Source organism: Ruditapes philippinarum, unplaced genomic scaffold (assembly GCF_026571515.1).
Source record: "Ruditapes philippinarum isolate M1 unplaced genomic scaffold, ASM2657151v2 ctg823_1_1_1_1, whole genome shotgun sequence".
NCBI classification, from domain to species: domain Eukaryota; kingdom Metazoa; phylum Mollusca; class Bivalvia; order Venerida; family Veneridae; genus Ruditapes; species Ruditapes philippinarum.
This window is the reverse complement of record NW_026853081.1, coordinates 89,559-105,048: the sequence shown is the minus strand read 5'-3', so window position 1 is coordinate 105,048 and position 15,490 is coordinate 89,559. Positions and strand designations below refer to the sequence as shown.

The following is a 15,490-nucleotide window of genomic DNA, read 5'->3' as shown; positions in this document are numbered from 1 at the left end:
GCTATTTAATACTGGTATGTTGGTAACTTCTTTGGTCAGTTTGAATGAAAATAGATTTTCCTACTTTTCCTTATAGCAAGGCCATTTAGATAGCATTGTTGCAGCAGCAATGGGAAGAATCCATTGGTGTTACCAATATTCTTGTTACTTCCCCTATAACTGAAGTGAAGGGGCAGAGGATGGTTGCATATAAATTTCCTCTTGACTGCCAATTCGCTGGAATGTAGGCACATTTGTGTCCTATGCACATGTTTCTAACTTTGGACAGATTTTCCTTTCTAAACATACCTGAAATGATGAAAGTATAGTTTTGACGATGGTCCTTGTTTCTATGATGGTTGGCATTGAGTGCATTGACTTGCATTAAACATAACTTGTTTATTGTGTGTGTGTGTGTGTTGGGGGGAGGATTTTACGGAAGTGTTAAAGAAAGTTGAAGTTACATATGTACATTTGAAGATTTATGAATTAATATAACTTAATTCATTTTAAGTACTTGTGAAATTTTGGATATCTACCTTGGTACTAGCTTATATCATGGACCAGCATTCAAGTTTGGTTTAAGATGCGAAAAATAGTATGTTTGTAAATTACCCATCTGAAAGCAAAAGTATTAAAACATTGATTTTGTAACATTATTACAGTTAATCCTACAGTCTACAGAATATATGAAGAAAATGCAACTGAAAGAAGCTGAGGTAAGATATAATTATAAATATTATGATATATACATATACTTAAGAAGGATCAATATTGATCCTTTATCCCCATGAAATTGTTTTAATGAATAATGTACGGAATGTATACCGTGGGTAACCGACGATGGTCCAGTTTTAAATTTAGATGTTTGTCATTTGTTAAATTTAGGGATTTTACAATGAAAATGTTTGGGTAGCCATCTGTTCAGAGCTGGGTAAGAAGGCATGGTTGTGCTGGGTAATACAGGCATTTCATTAATACATTTAGTGCTCAAACGATCAAGTGATTAATGTGCCAGCCTCTTAACCCAGGGATCATGCATGAGCCATACTGGTGTCAAAACAAAACAATGATGTTTACTTGAGGAAGCCTGTTGTAAAAGAACTGTTTCAAAATCCCGTTGAAATAAATATATATATACATTAATCAGTTGATCAATAAATGGTTAGACTTGTAACTCTCAATGATGCAGCACAACTTGTGTCTTAATGCAGTGATTTAATAAAGTTTAGAATAGATATACCAGTTCTCATACTGCGATACAAAAATACAATGATTAGCATTTTCAAAAGATAGTGTAATATTGAAATCTTTCTCTGATAATTTTCTATGGTTAGAAATGTAAAAGAAAAGTTACTTTTAATGTTGCTATCACAGCCGCCCTTTGATCCTGTTTGTCTCTCCATTATTTCTCATTCTCTACAGTATATATCTGTCTCTTATTTTTTACTTTAAATGAGAGATATATAAAGGCCTGCTTACAGGGTATAAAAACTATATCTATAAATGATAATGTTCAATAAAAATTTAAAGCAATGAAGTCGTATTGTTTCCATATTTTTATGGTCAATTCCCAAATGAGAGATAAAGTCTTACGTACAGGGTATAAAAACTATATCTAATGAATTTTTTTATCAATTTTATAGACACTAAAATCCAGTTGTTTCCATATTCTTAAGGTCAATTCTCGAAAGAGTTCTTACAAAGAATATTTCTGCTTATTTAACACACATGAATGTTGTATGCAAACAGAATAATATATTCTGATTTAACTGCTCAGTAATGATTTTGTGCATTCACTGAGGGGAATATTGATATACAAGCAATTTTCCTTCATTCAGTTATTTTGGAAGAATTTGGTGTTTTTTTAAATTCAAACAATAAGATTTTCAAGACTACCCAAATTTTATTATGGACAGGTCTTGAAATGGAAGCTGGACAAGTCCATTTTAAAAATTTAGCAGGTTGTTGGTTAACTATATAGTCTTACAGCCAGTTCCTTGTAAATATCTAAACAAATACATCTAGGTTAGTATGACAATATCTAGCTGTATTCCTTATACATAAAGTAATTTAAATTCCATACAACAGACCTACAATTATTTTCCCATTTCTGTTTGTTAGTTTAGGAAGATGTCTGTGTGTTTAAATAGGGGAGAAAATAGCAAGCTATTCTTACTGTGAATTAATAACCGACAGCCATAAATTCTGTTGTTTACATGAAAATAAAGAGAAATAACCAACCCCTGTGGGAACTGAATTTTCAGAAAATTGATAAAATGAAGAAATTGTCTTGGAAACGGCTTACAGTAATAAATATACTTCAGAATGGAAGACCGTAAGTAGATAAGAAAAATAAATGAAGACCAAAACATTATCTTTTATTGTTGTCTAGGTAATGAATATTGACTTTTTGTCCATGGCTTTTATTTTTCTGTTGGATTGAACGTGATCATGGTTATTTGATTATTAGATTATTTACTTGAAAATAGATGACAGAGATTTTGTTTCACGGAGAATTATTAAATTAAAGAAAGGATGGGCATTCCCCCCTGGTTAAATGTCAATTTATCAGTTTCTTAGGATTTTTTTATGTGTAAACTAAGAGAAATATCAATAAAAGGCAGACAATTATACTTGTGATTAAATAGCATGATTTTGAGATATTGCTAGATGGAAATTGCTGTAAAATGTGGAATAGATGGCCATTTTAATATGGCTTTTTTGTTAAATAAAAAATAATCCTGATTAAGAAGTATTTTTTTGAGCCACATTTGTAATGATTTTCTGATTTCCTTGAATTATAAAAGACTAGCATAATATGGAGAAGTACTGTTGTAATTAAATTAAGATTTTTGAAAACAAATTGATAAAAAAAAAATAGCAAATTGCTAAAATGGCAAATGACAGGATGATCCCAAAAAAGTGAAAATGAAATCTTTTGAAGTTTGGCATTGGAGTGCAAATAAAAAACCACTAAAGCTTTTGTTTAATAATAATCTGGCAGAATTGCACTCAAGCGCTTTTTAAAAAATTTTGATAAAGAAAAAATAAAGGATATTGATATTGGTTAATCATTTTATGAAAGTCTTTCAAAAACCAAAAACTTAATTTAGAATTTTCAATGATATTAAGGCTTTCTAAGGTCCAGTTCCTTAAAAATTGTGAAAGATATCCACTTCAAATTTGCCATTTATGTTTGCCATCACATTGGTGAGTATTAGTGAGTATTGAAAAGTCTTCAGTAGTATAAGATCTTATAAAATTAGACATTTTTCTTCCTAGATTCAGCACCTAACTTTTGTCAAATATTTTTTCCAGTTAAATATGTACAAGGAAAGATATGAAGAATTCCAGTCAACAATCAAGAAGAGTGAAGAAATGTTTTCAAAGTTCAAGGTTGAAATGGATAAGGTATTATATATATACATGTACTTATTAAGCTTTTTACTGACAAAAAATAAGATTATTTTCTCTTAGTTATTTAAGTATGAAAAAGTCATTCAGCTTGTTTCATACAACTAGACAAGTTGTATTATAAATAGTTTTTTTTAATTAACAATTTTCATGAAAATAATAATAATAATTCCATTGTAGTTATTGGCAATTTCTGTGTACATGTACTTTCATGTCATTCACCTTCATTTGCAAATGACTAATTTGAAAAAGAAAATTGTTTGGTACATGTGAGGAAGCTATCCAGCTAGTTTACAGGACCTCGATGGTTATACTCAGGTGCTTGTTCATGCCTGAAATAATGCATTGAGAAGCACCTGAGGTCTTCTTCCCACTAATAAAGCTGGAAATTTGCCATATGACTTGTACTATATTGGTGCAACATAAAACCCAACTATAAAAAGAAAATGTTCAGTTTTCGGAATTCAGAGGTTCTGGTATTTAGAGGATGTTTTTCGATTAACTTATAAGGAAAAAAATATGGGACTTTAAAAATTGTCTGGTTATCAGAGGATTCCGGTTTTCAGAGTTTTACTGTATTTTACTGAGTGAATACTAGAAGCCTTATTTTCATGAGTAGCATGAGCTCTTTTGAAATCAAAGACAGTGTTCAAGGTTGAAATCTGATTTGAGCCGCGTCACAACAAAACCAACATAATGGGTTTGCGACCAGCATGGATCCAGACCAGCCTGCGCATCCGCGCAGTCTGATCAGGATCCATGCTGTTCGCTATCAGTTTCTCTACTTGTAATAGAGTTGGTAAGCGAACAGCATGGATCCTGATCAGACTGCCCGGATGCGCAGGCTGGTCTGGATCCATGCTGGTCGCAAACGCATTATGTTGGTTTTGTCATGATGCGGCTCATTTGATCTTCCTTGTTAGATTAACAAATTTTCAATTTATTACATCCTATATTGATGGTTTATGCTTGAACTATAATATCGTGGCACCTCATTTATCGACGTATTTCAATTATTTTGTAATGTTCGTTCATTTGTACACTGATCTTGGCATCATTGACTGAATTCAGTATTTGTCTGCTTCACACAAAGTTTACCATTGAACCTTATTACAGACATTGTTAAAATGATAAATATGTTGATAATATGGTGTATCAGACTAAATATTTATTACATGGTGTCATCAGATCACAACTTAAAATATTTATATTTCTAGATGACAAAACGTTGTAAAAAGATGGAGAAGGATGGAGCTCAATGGAAGGGCAAATGGGAAAATGCTAACAGAGCACTTCTAGAAATGGCTGAAGAGGTACTTCATTTATTGTGTCGCCTCTACGGAGTAGTGGCGACATATAGGGATCATTTCTCCGTGGTCTGTCTGTCCGTCTGTCTGTCTGTCCGTCCGTCCGTCACAAAAGCTTGTCCGGACTACTCCTCATAAACTACTGGTGCAATTTCATCCAAACTTTACAGGAATGATCAGTACCAAGTCTAGTTGTGCATATTGTCAGCATTTCCGGTTCAATGATTTTTGTCAGAGTTATGGCCCTTTAATAATTTTTAATTTTAAAGTTTGTCCGGACTACTTCTTTTATACCACTAATGCAATTTCAATGAAACTTTACAGGATTGATCTGTAGCTCAAGTCCTTGCCCATATTGCACGGGTTTTTCGGTTGAATGATTTTTGGCCGAGTTATGGCCCTTTGATAAAAAGGTGTTTTTTTCTGTGTGTTGCCAGATACACAAAAGCTTGTCCGGACTACTCCTCATAAACTACTGGTGCAATTTCATCCAAACTTTACAGGAATGATTGGTACCAAGTCTAGTTGTGCATATTGTCAGCATTTTCCGGTTCAATGATTTTTGTCAGAGTTATGGCCCTTTAATAATTTTTATTTTTAAAGATTGTCCGTACTACTTCTCTTATACCACTAATGCAATTTCAATGAAACTTTACAGGATTGATCTTAAGCTCAAGTCCTTGCCCATATTGCATGGGTTTTCCGGTTGAATGATTTTTGGTTGAGTTATGGCCCTTTGATAAAAAGGTGTTTTTTTCTGTGTGTTGCCAGATACGCAAAAGCTTGTCCGGACTACTCATAAACTACTGGTGCAATTTTATCCAAACTTTACAGGAATGATCAGTACCAAGTCTAGTTGTGCACTGTCTGTCCGCCTGTCACAAAATTTGTCCCAACATGAAATTGGCCATCATGAGGCGACACATGTGATCACTGATTGCTCTTGTTCTACAAGAAATATATAGGACCATTCCGGTGTTTAGCAATAAAAAATTAAGCCCCACCTTTTCTATCATTGCTAAGTCAAGTGCTAACAAACTATATCAATACAAAACCATGTTGGTTTTTTGTGTATCCCTGTGTAGCAATTGAATAGCCACTCAGGCAATTTCATAAATGCATAAATCTATAAACATTAGAAAAGTCTATTATCATAGCATGCCTTTGAAGAAAAACAGCCATGTAGCCTGTTTGTTACTTGTATGTCCGAGTGGTTAAGGTCGTTGATTTCTAACCACTTGCCTCGCACCGCTGTAGGTTTGATCCCCGCAGTGTACTTGAATTCTTTCACGTGAAAAAGTTATCCAGCTAGCTAATCGAATGTTGGTGGTTCTACTCACGTCCCTGTTCTAACTGATCCAGCTTTAAAAGAGCCGCGCCAATATAATGGGTTTGCGACCAGCATGGATCCAGACCAGCCTGCGCATCTGTGCAGTCTGATCAGGATCCATGCTGTTCGCTTACAAACCCTATTACATGTAGAGAAACTGATAGCGAACAGCATGGATTCTGATCAGACTGCGCGAAAGCGCAGGCTGGTCTGGATTCATGCTGGTCGCAAACGCACTGTGTTGGTTTTGTCGTGACGCGGCTCAAAATCATTCCATAATAATCATTGAAAGTCCAGTTGCCTGTGTCAGATTTATTGTATTTGATTGAGAATAAGATATGAATAGCATAAATAAAATAACAAGATTGTTTCATAATCATGATCAGATATTAGCAAATTGATTGCTAAATTCCATTAACCCAATCAAATAAAAGATAAAGTTATGATGTTCTGGCTCATAAAAAAACCTGAAAAGTAAATAAAAAAAATCCTGAAAAGTAATAAAAAAGAATTGTTTGATGGAATGAAAAATTTTATTCAGGAAAAATATCATTCTTTATTGTGTGACTTTGTTTGAAACGATGTGTACATTATGTGGACATTTCAGAATTGTTAATAAAATTATAGAATGTTTTTGCCTGTTTGTGTATAAAATAATGCACCAATGCCAAGACCCGTTAGTCTAGTCTAAACTTAGTACAATTTGACTGGATTATATCCCTTTATGAACATAGAAAATGTCTTGGTAGGGTTTTTCATGCCCACTTTATTTTCAGGACCACTTAAAAAGTTTCCACTTGAATCTGCACACGTATCTCCTGAATAATAATTGTTGGGTCATGTTCCATAATATGTATAATGTATAGAGGATATTGAATGAGTGTAGTTCAATACTGAATTTATTGAATGAGTTTAATTTATTAAGCGAGCCTTTAAATTTTATGCAACAAATTCAGTAAAGGACCTACAAAATAAAATATTTTATTTATCGCATACATGTACGGTACACAAAATAAAGACTGTTTTAAGTGAAAAAGAATCACTTTGTCATTGAGCCGCCTATAGTGTAACGGTAACATTTAGTGCGTCTTTACACAATGTTTGTATATCACAAATGACTTAATGTCAAAATATATGCACATCCTTGCAATACCATTTTTACGGAGTCGCATGTGATAAAAAGAAATATGTAATGGTTAAATAACATTGAAAACAAGCAAAGCCATGTTTCAAGACTCGCTAAATTGATTAGAGAAGATTGTTATATTACAACATGATGCTTTTTTGTGTTACAGAAAACAAAGTATGACAAAGAAAGAGGTCTATTGATGACAAAGATTGGTAAATTAGAGTCATTATGTCGAGCCATGCAGGCAGAGAGACAGGCTAGGAAAATGTTAGAAACAGAAAAAATAGGTTGGTGCTCTTTCAGTTTAGATGTTTGAGTCAAAAGCCTTTAAACACTTAATTCTTAACCTGCAGGCGATAACAGATTCTACCCATGCATCTTACATGTGAATAAATTTTACCAGCCAGCAATGGAAGTTTAGTGGTTCTACTACGCTGCCTGTTTTTGCTTTTCACACGAAAGACTTAGTATTACCGTAATACTAAAAAAATCAATTATGTATATGATACATTAAAATATTTCAATTTAGATGTAAATGATAGATGCATGTTACCATATGCAGGAACTAGAAGGTACAAGCCTTTTCCACATCTATAGGGCCAGGCCCAGCATGCACATTTTGTTTAGTCTGACCAGGCCCTATCCTGTTGGCTGACCAACTAAAGTTTTTCTTCTTGATATAGTAATGGACAAGTCCAATTAAGAAATTCAACAAGTTAAGGATTTATGTTGGTTTTCTTTTAATTAATTTAAAAGATGCTAGTCTATCATTATTTACCATGTTTATCTTTTATTTTACAGCAGTTACTTCGGACATGGAAAAACTTGGTTTAGATAGTCCTGACGACGATTTAGAGTCCTCACTTCCCCCATTACCCTCAGATCCCTTCCCATTCAGAACAAGTCCTGTAAACACAGGTTCGAGCTCTGGGCCGGCATCAGAGGAGAGAGTGGCGGACTCTACGACCGGGGAGAATGAGGCGGGTGATGATGCCGGAGAGAGTTGTGAAGGAGACTCAGATAATTCTTGTAAGTTTTAATCATTGTTGTTGATATAATTTGTTTAAATTTGAAAATTGATCTCCGGTCATTGATTCTTATGGTGATTTGTCTCTCACTGCTGATCCAGTTTAGCGCGGAGGAAGGTAGTCTAGTACTGGTGTAACTCTCCAGGATTGATGGTTAGGAAACTACCCGCCTATATGACTGAAATACTGTTGGAAAAAGGCGTAAAATAAAACAAACAAACAAACAAAAACGCTGATTCATAAATCATGTGGGATAAGTAGTTGGTCAGTTGGGGAGATGTTGGTAAATACAGGTAAGTAATACAGGAAAGCTATTTTTATATAGATCGACCGCTGAGATATTAACAATGATTTGTTTAATTGGCACAAAAAGCAGGAAAACAAACAAACAAATGCTTTGAAGATGATATTATTTCACTGATTTATTAGAAGTTAACGTTATTCACGAACATTTAATTTTCTGTTTAAAGGATTTCCTTGCAGTAAATTTTGACCATGTGAAGTTTAAAGTTTCTTACATTAGATGAGAAATTAATTCATCAAATCAGTATAGATATATTATGAATTTGCCTACTTTAAGAGGACAACAGGGTATTCTATCAGAAGTTGGGCTAATGTTTCATTAATTCATATTGTCTCGGAGAAAATAACTTTGGACATCAAGATTTTACGAAATACCTCTGAATTTTTTGCAATGAACCTTTAAATGCTTGTCTGTACTGGTTATAAAATTGGTAGCAAGGGCAATAACTGTGCTATGCATGTGATAATATTTAAATAAAGTCTTTACAGGGCCTGTACATTATTTTTGAACATGACAAAAGTAAGATGTGTTTGTTTTGGGGTTTTTTCAGGTGCCTCAGAAAAAACAGGAGTTACTGTAATCCAGCAGACACCAGCTGACCAATCAGAAGACAGTTCTGGTGCAAATACCCAGTCAGAAAGTCAGATACAAGAAGTGACAAGTTCTGACCAATCAGGAACAAGTTTACAGAATGATCAAATGCAGAATGACCAATCAAATGCGGCGTCTTGATTCTGAATATCAATTGTATGAAAAGAATTAATGCAAATTCATCCGACAACAGTTTAAACATGATGAAAAAGTTTGGATTTGATCATTATACATACACAAGTCTAGAAAGACTTCAGTTAAAACTTTGCATAGAAAGGAATCAATTTTTTTCATTCCTTTTTACAAAGATACAATTGGTCACTCTTTTGAACTTGTCATTAAATTCTGTTGTATAATTTTATCCAAATAATTTATTTTTAGAAATGTAAAGCAAAAGCGTTTTCGTGTAATTTTTTCAGGAGTATAAAAAAAGGTAATCATTGTGTTTTTTAAAAAAAAAAAAAATGCTTTTGCGATACATTTATATCATTATGTGTTACGAGTGGCTTGCACTGTATAGAAATATATTGCAAAGGTCAACAGAATGGCACAATAAAGGTCACTCCTGAAAGGTCATGGTGATTATTAATATGTAAATACAAAAAAAGTATAATAGCTAGAAGCTGCTTTTTATGATACTATTCACTCTGATATTGAGTCAGAATTTAGAAAAAATATCTAGAATCCTTTATTTATGCTGTTGATTTATTTAAAGCTTCTTTTTTTCAAATAAGAAAATATATCCAGAGGGGCAATAATAAAAAAGCGGACTATGTCCAAAATCATAGAGGAATTATTTATAAACCTGTGCTCTGACATTTGTGTTATTTACAAGTGTACAGGGCAAATACCTGCATATCATTATACATGTTATGAAAGGTTTTGTGGTGTTTGTTTTTTTTTTTTGTTGTTGTTTTTTTTGGTTTTGTGAGAGCAATGTTCCTTGCGTTTTAAAAATACAAATATATAGAAACTGGAAAAAATTAGTTGTACACTATAGTTGTTGGAGGAAAATATATTTGGTGTAAATAAGCTTGAATACTTAATATAGAAATGCAATAAACAAACAAACAAGACAGGCGTTTGGAAAAGCAAGATCTTGGCATTGAGCCAAAATGTGTCTTGTTGCGTGGGTTTTTTTTTACAGTTATTAAAGCAGCTTACTTCTAGATTTCATGCTAATTTTGTATGTGAAAATTTATAAAGGGTTTTAAAATTTAAAAGTTTTGTCAAGATAGTTAGTATACAGTATTTGATTGTTTTTTTTACATCGAAGTACATGTATGCCAAAAATATCCTTTACTGGGTTAGTAAATGGGTAGAAATAGGGTTATAATATAGTAAATTCAGTCTATTTTTTTGCAACTAGTATGTAAAGTGTTATATACTTATACTGCTTAACCTACCTGAATTTGTGTAATAGTCTTACCTCGCTTTGAATTTGGAACATTACATTCAATGTTTAAGGGACATTGATATCAAAATGCAAAAGCGAGCAACTAGCAGTATTGGGCTTGGTCAGACTGCACGGATGTGCAGGCTGGCCTGGCTCTATACTGGCGACAAATGCTAATCACTTTAGTTCCAGCAGGGTAAGAGTAAACTCTAGAGTACATTTTTTCTAAAATTTGATTTTCTTAATATTTTAAGACAAATCTTGAGGCATGTAGCTTTAAATAGCTTAGATGACTTCATAAGACCCCCAGGATTAAGTTGCCAAACAAGTTTTGAAAGTAAATATGTTATTTCTCCACTTTAATAAAATCTTAATTGAAACCTGACCTGTTTTTTTTTTATCTGCAAAAGTTTTTATGTCGGAAATGTCGGAAAACTTGTACAGAAGTAAACAAATTTTAAAATATTTTCACCTCCGCACGTATTTTTGTTATCGTAAAACAACAGATAATTTTGATATATGTATGTTGTTTTTTTAAAAGAAGATTTGAAGGTTTCAGGGGTTGCTAGGAATTGATAATTAGCCACAATTTTGTATTTTTTTGTTTTGATTTTAGAAGTATTAGTAAAATAATGGGGGGAGGCCTTCATGTGAAACATGGTGGTCCATCCTTCTAGGTATGAACAAAGAATTTAAAATAGCTATTTTTTTGTTTTCTTTTCCATGTATACATGCTTACACGTTGAAAATGTTGGTCATCTCAATGATTCATTTTGCCATGTCAAATTTTTTTTCACAAAAAATAAAGGTTTGTTTAATTTCAATTCTGTTGTTTTTCTAGATATCCGTGAAAGAATGATGTTATACTATATAAAGTGAAATTGATAAGTGAAGAATACTTTTGTGGGTAGACTTACTTATCTTCCCAGATACTGATGACTTACATAGTTCTGTTATAGTCTGGTTTAGCTGTTATACTTACCAGTCTTTGTAACACCTCAGATTAGCCAGAATCATCTTTTCTGTTTTGGTGTCATATTATCTAAATTGTGTTGGTGCGCCGTAAAACCAAATAAAACACCTCGCCAGATAGCTTACAGACAATTTGTGGTTCTACAAGGAAGCGTTTCAACCCGATCCAAACAATAGAAAAATGAATTGAGATACATGTAGTCCTTCCTTAAAATCTGAATTGTCCATTGTTATTTTAAAGCATTTCTTTTACAAGACAGACAAGTTAAACAGCTGATGGTATTGAGTGTAACCGTAGTGGACACTGTATCAGTCTGTCTGTGTTGTATGTATGTACGCCACGGCGTGTATGTGCGCACATAGAGCATGTGTGTGTGTGGTTTGTTCATATTCACCACCGGCATAACACATGGGCGACGATAGATTTGCACGCTGGTCTGAACTTGTCCTAAGTAAATGCTAAGTCCTAAGACATAAGACCAACATGAGGGTTCAACATGAATGTACTTATGGCTTTTCAAAAACAGTCTTTACTTTGAGTGATATATTTTGGAACACTTCACTCTCCCGAGAAAAGTTTCTAATAAATCCCGCAATAAGTCAATGTCTATCTGCACTGCTTTTTGAGCATGAAGGATGTAACATAAGACTGCTATTAACATTTTCTTTGAAATGCAAAATTGTTCCAGGTTAGGTTTTCAGCAGACTTTGTATAAATTATATAGCATGAACTAAAATAAAGTCTGAATGAAATAGTGGTCTATATCGGGAAATTTGATCAGCCAAAAAAAAAAACTGGCAGTGTGCAAAAACTTGCAACTTTTAGAATATATAAATCTTATAAAATATATTTTCATATTCCAATTTCATTTTTGGTATCAGATATATCTGTTATTCTGTATATTCCCAGACGTGACTTTTTCGTCTGCCTTTTTCATATTTTCGTCTGCATCTTTTGACTTTTTCGTCTGCCTTTTCTGTATAAATGGCACCTTGAGGTAAAAACCATTTTCATAAAATGAGTTTTCTTATAGAATGATGTATATTTAAACTATATATTATTGACAAACATGGGGTTTTTTAATTAACATCATTACTGTTTTCTTTGCGAACTTCCTGCCAATTTGTAAACAACGTTTCATCCATGGTATAATTGTATATTGCTAACACGAATAGCTTGTTCTTGAGACTTTTGTTGTTGTTGTTTGTCCATTTCTCCTTACAAAGTGGTTAATAACAAAGTACGAAACACGCGTCTCGTGACATAGACTGGAGACTGCATGCTTCACATACCCTATGTTTGTATAATGAACAATTTTGCTGACTTTGTCATTTTTACTTGTTCGCCCTTGCATAACGAAAATGTAATGCATAATTTATTATGAACTATATCCAAAATAGAATATTGAAGTGTCAATGTTACTTCACAGTGTGTGAGCAGACGACAAGACTTTTAACTATATTGATTTTTCAACATTTGCCGGTTTTTTTTTTACAAAATAACCTTGTAAATATGATAAACATTTGATTTACCGGTGGCAGAAATGTTTTACTCCACGCGTGCTTCTATATATAAAAACAGAATCATCGGTATTGCGTTAAAGGTGCGCAATTAAATTGTTTCAAATTTCATTTTATTGAATTCCGGCAAATGTTTTCATTTCCCTTGGTTTTAAATACATATTAATTTGAAAAAGTAATTATGTCGTATTGTTGACCGGGGAGGATTTAAGTATCGAACATTTTATTTTAATCATTGTTTAAGCAATAACCTGATTATAACTACGGTGTCCCAAAAAGGCCATCGTGATACACAACTCGTAGCAACGAATACACGAAATTACGATGGTGAAATGACAAAACTACGATGGTGAAAAGTCGAATATATGTTGGTGAAAAGTCGAAATAACGAAATCACGATAGTTTAGAACTCGATAAACCTTCGAAGTTTTCAACATCATTCTTTCGACGTTTCACTATCGTGGTTTCGTTAATTTGAATTTTCACCATCGTATTATGACTTTTCATCACCGTGGTTTCGACTTTTCATCATTGTAGTTACTGTACCTTCGACTTTTAACCGTCTTATCATCTACTTTTCACCGCCATAGTTTCGCCTTCATGCATGTCTAACCTGTGCACATACTCCACATAGATCATAACAACTGATGACGACATAAGTAAATATAAAATACGATGGTGAAAATACGAATAACGAAACCACGGTGGTAAAAAGTCTGAAGTATTGTGGTGAAAATTCGAAATAACCACGATTGTACGATTGTGGCGAAAGCACGAGATTATATTCCGAATTTTAACCATCCGGCATCGTACTTTTGACTTTACTTCAGTGTTACTCTGACTCTTTACCATCGTGGTTTCGTTATTTCGACTTTTCACAATCGAAATAGCATTTTTCATTGTTTCGAGTTATATGCGTGTGTGTGTCGCGATGGCCCTAACGGGACACCGTAAATAACAGCCACCAACGCACTTGGCTAAACAAAACGATAATTGTCACAGGAATAATGAAATACCAAATATTTTGCCATCATCTATTTTATAATAAAAGTGCATGTACGTTCTGAATTGTAATTAAGAGAATATACATTTACGAGTATGTTTATCAGTGTTAAAAAACTAGACGCTGACATTTTTCTAGTGAACCAAAAGATAAATAAATAAAGTTAAATAATTATGCATATCTGATTAGACTAGCAAATACAGTTCTATCATCACGTTCTCCAGCATTACTGCACGTTGACACGTATTCCTAAATGTCAAGAATACTCGAGATAAAAAGAGTTGAGTTGCGAAATTTACAAAAGTGTACTTACATTGGGAAGAATACGAAGTTTTGCCGATGGCACCAGATGTTTTCTTTGACATATTTTTTCAGGTTCATTAACATGTATATGATAATATGGTTGACGAAAGTTCGCAATTATTTAATTGAAAATGTAGTTTATATATAGAATGACAAGCTGTTATTTTGTTCGATGAATCATTTTAATTAAATATACAATATGACACTACCCTTCTGCGTGTCCAGAATTTAAAGTACAAAGTATATAAAGCTATACTTAAGCTATATCTAATGTAATATTTTTTACAAAATTAATTAACAGTGAAATTACATTGTTTTCATAAACTTGTGGTCGATTCTTGAAAGAATGTCTCTATTATTTAACACACATGGGTATGGTACTAAAACATTTCACAGGTTCTTATTGTTTAGCATGCGCCATTCGCTTTAAAGGCACATAATGCCTGAGAAAAAAAATGCTATCATTTTCATTTCACAAAATAATTTAATTGTTGTCAAAGTTTCAAAAAAAAACTCATTAACCATATAGATTAACTATCTTTGCTTCTTTTGCTTTGTTGGCAATTGGTATAATTATAGTGAATCGGTATTTTGTATGGAAGTCAAAGGACGACTTTATTTACATTTTGCTACGTGTATGTGCATTCAGAGATAATTTCCTCAGCAGTTAAACATCTAACATGCTCTAAATCTGTTATTTTTAAACATAATTAAACACATGTTTGACATTTCCAAACAATTTGCTTAATATGGATTTCTGATGCATAATGTGCCTTTAAGGAAATATACTAAAAGCCATTTTGGATTTTCTTTTCTTTTTTTTCAAAATGCTAACAATCATGTTGCAGCTTTTTACTCTTTAAGATAAGTCTTAGTACTTTGACTTAGAAATTATCCATATTTTGACCCGTTTTTATACTGGACCTGAAAAAAATGTAACCAGAACTAGATCGGAGCATGCCGTGAGTTTTCGTCACAGCTGAGTTATCTGGTGGCAAGCCGGTCTAAACTGCTTACTGTTACGTGTCAGTAACCTTTCATTAAAATGTCATTCAACCTGTACATACATGTATCTAAACAAATAAAATAAATCGATCAGCGGTATGTATATTGTAACATACATTCATACATGATGTTTCACAGCGGACGATTTTCTACATCAAGGTCCTCTAACAGTGAGCTGCAACATTTTCAATTGTGTCGTTTCATA

At 33.1% G+C, this 15,490-nt stretch overlaps 1 protein-coding gene across 11 annotated transcripts in view; it reads left to right on the top strand.

Annotated features, from left to right (window-relative positions):
* LOC132733321 (alpha-taxilin-like) overlaps positions 1-11,305 on the top strand; it is a 66,245-nt gene extending 54,940 nt beyond the window's left edge. For 10 of the 11 annotated variants that reach the window (XM_060720023.1, XM_060719988.1, XM_060720009.1 and 7 more), the window contains exons 9-14: positions 645-698; positions 3,301-3,393; positions 4,614-4,709; positions 7,329-7,449; positions 7,964-8,191; positions 9,045-11,305. In XM_060720023.1, the coding sequence (XP_060576006.1) occupies positions 645-698; positions 3,301-3,393; positions 4,614-4,709; positions 7,329-7,449; positions 7,964-8,191; positions 9,045-9,226 (774 nt within the window). In that variant the 3' untranslated portion in view covers positions 9,227-11,305. The remainder of the gene's footprint in view (positions 1-644; positions 699-3,300; positions 3,394-4,613; positions 4,710-7,328; positions 7,450-7,963; positions 8,192-9,044) is intronic. The other variant, XM_060719965.1, reaches the window with a different exon arrangement.
* The last annotated feature ends 4,185 nt before the right edge of the window (positions 11,306-15,490 follow it).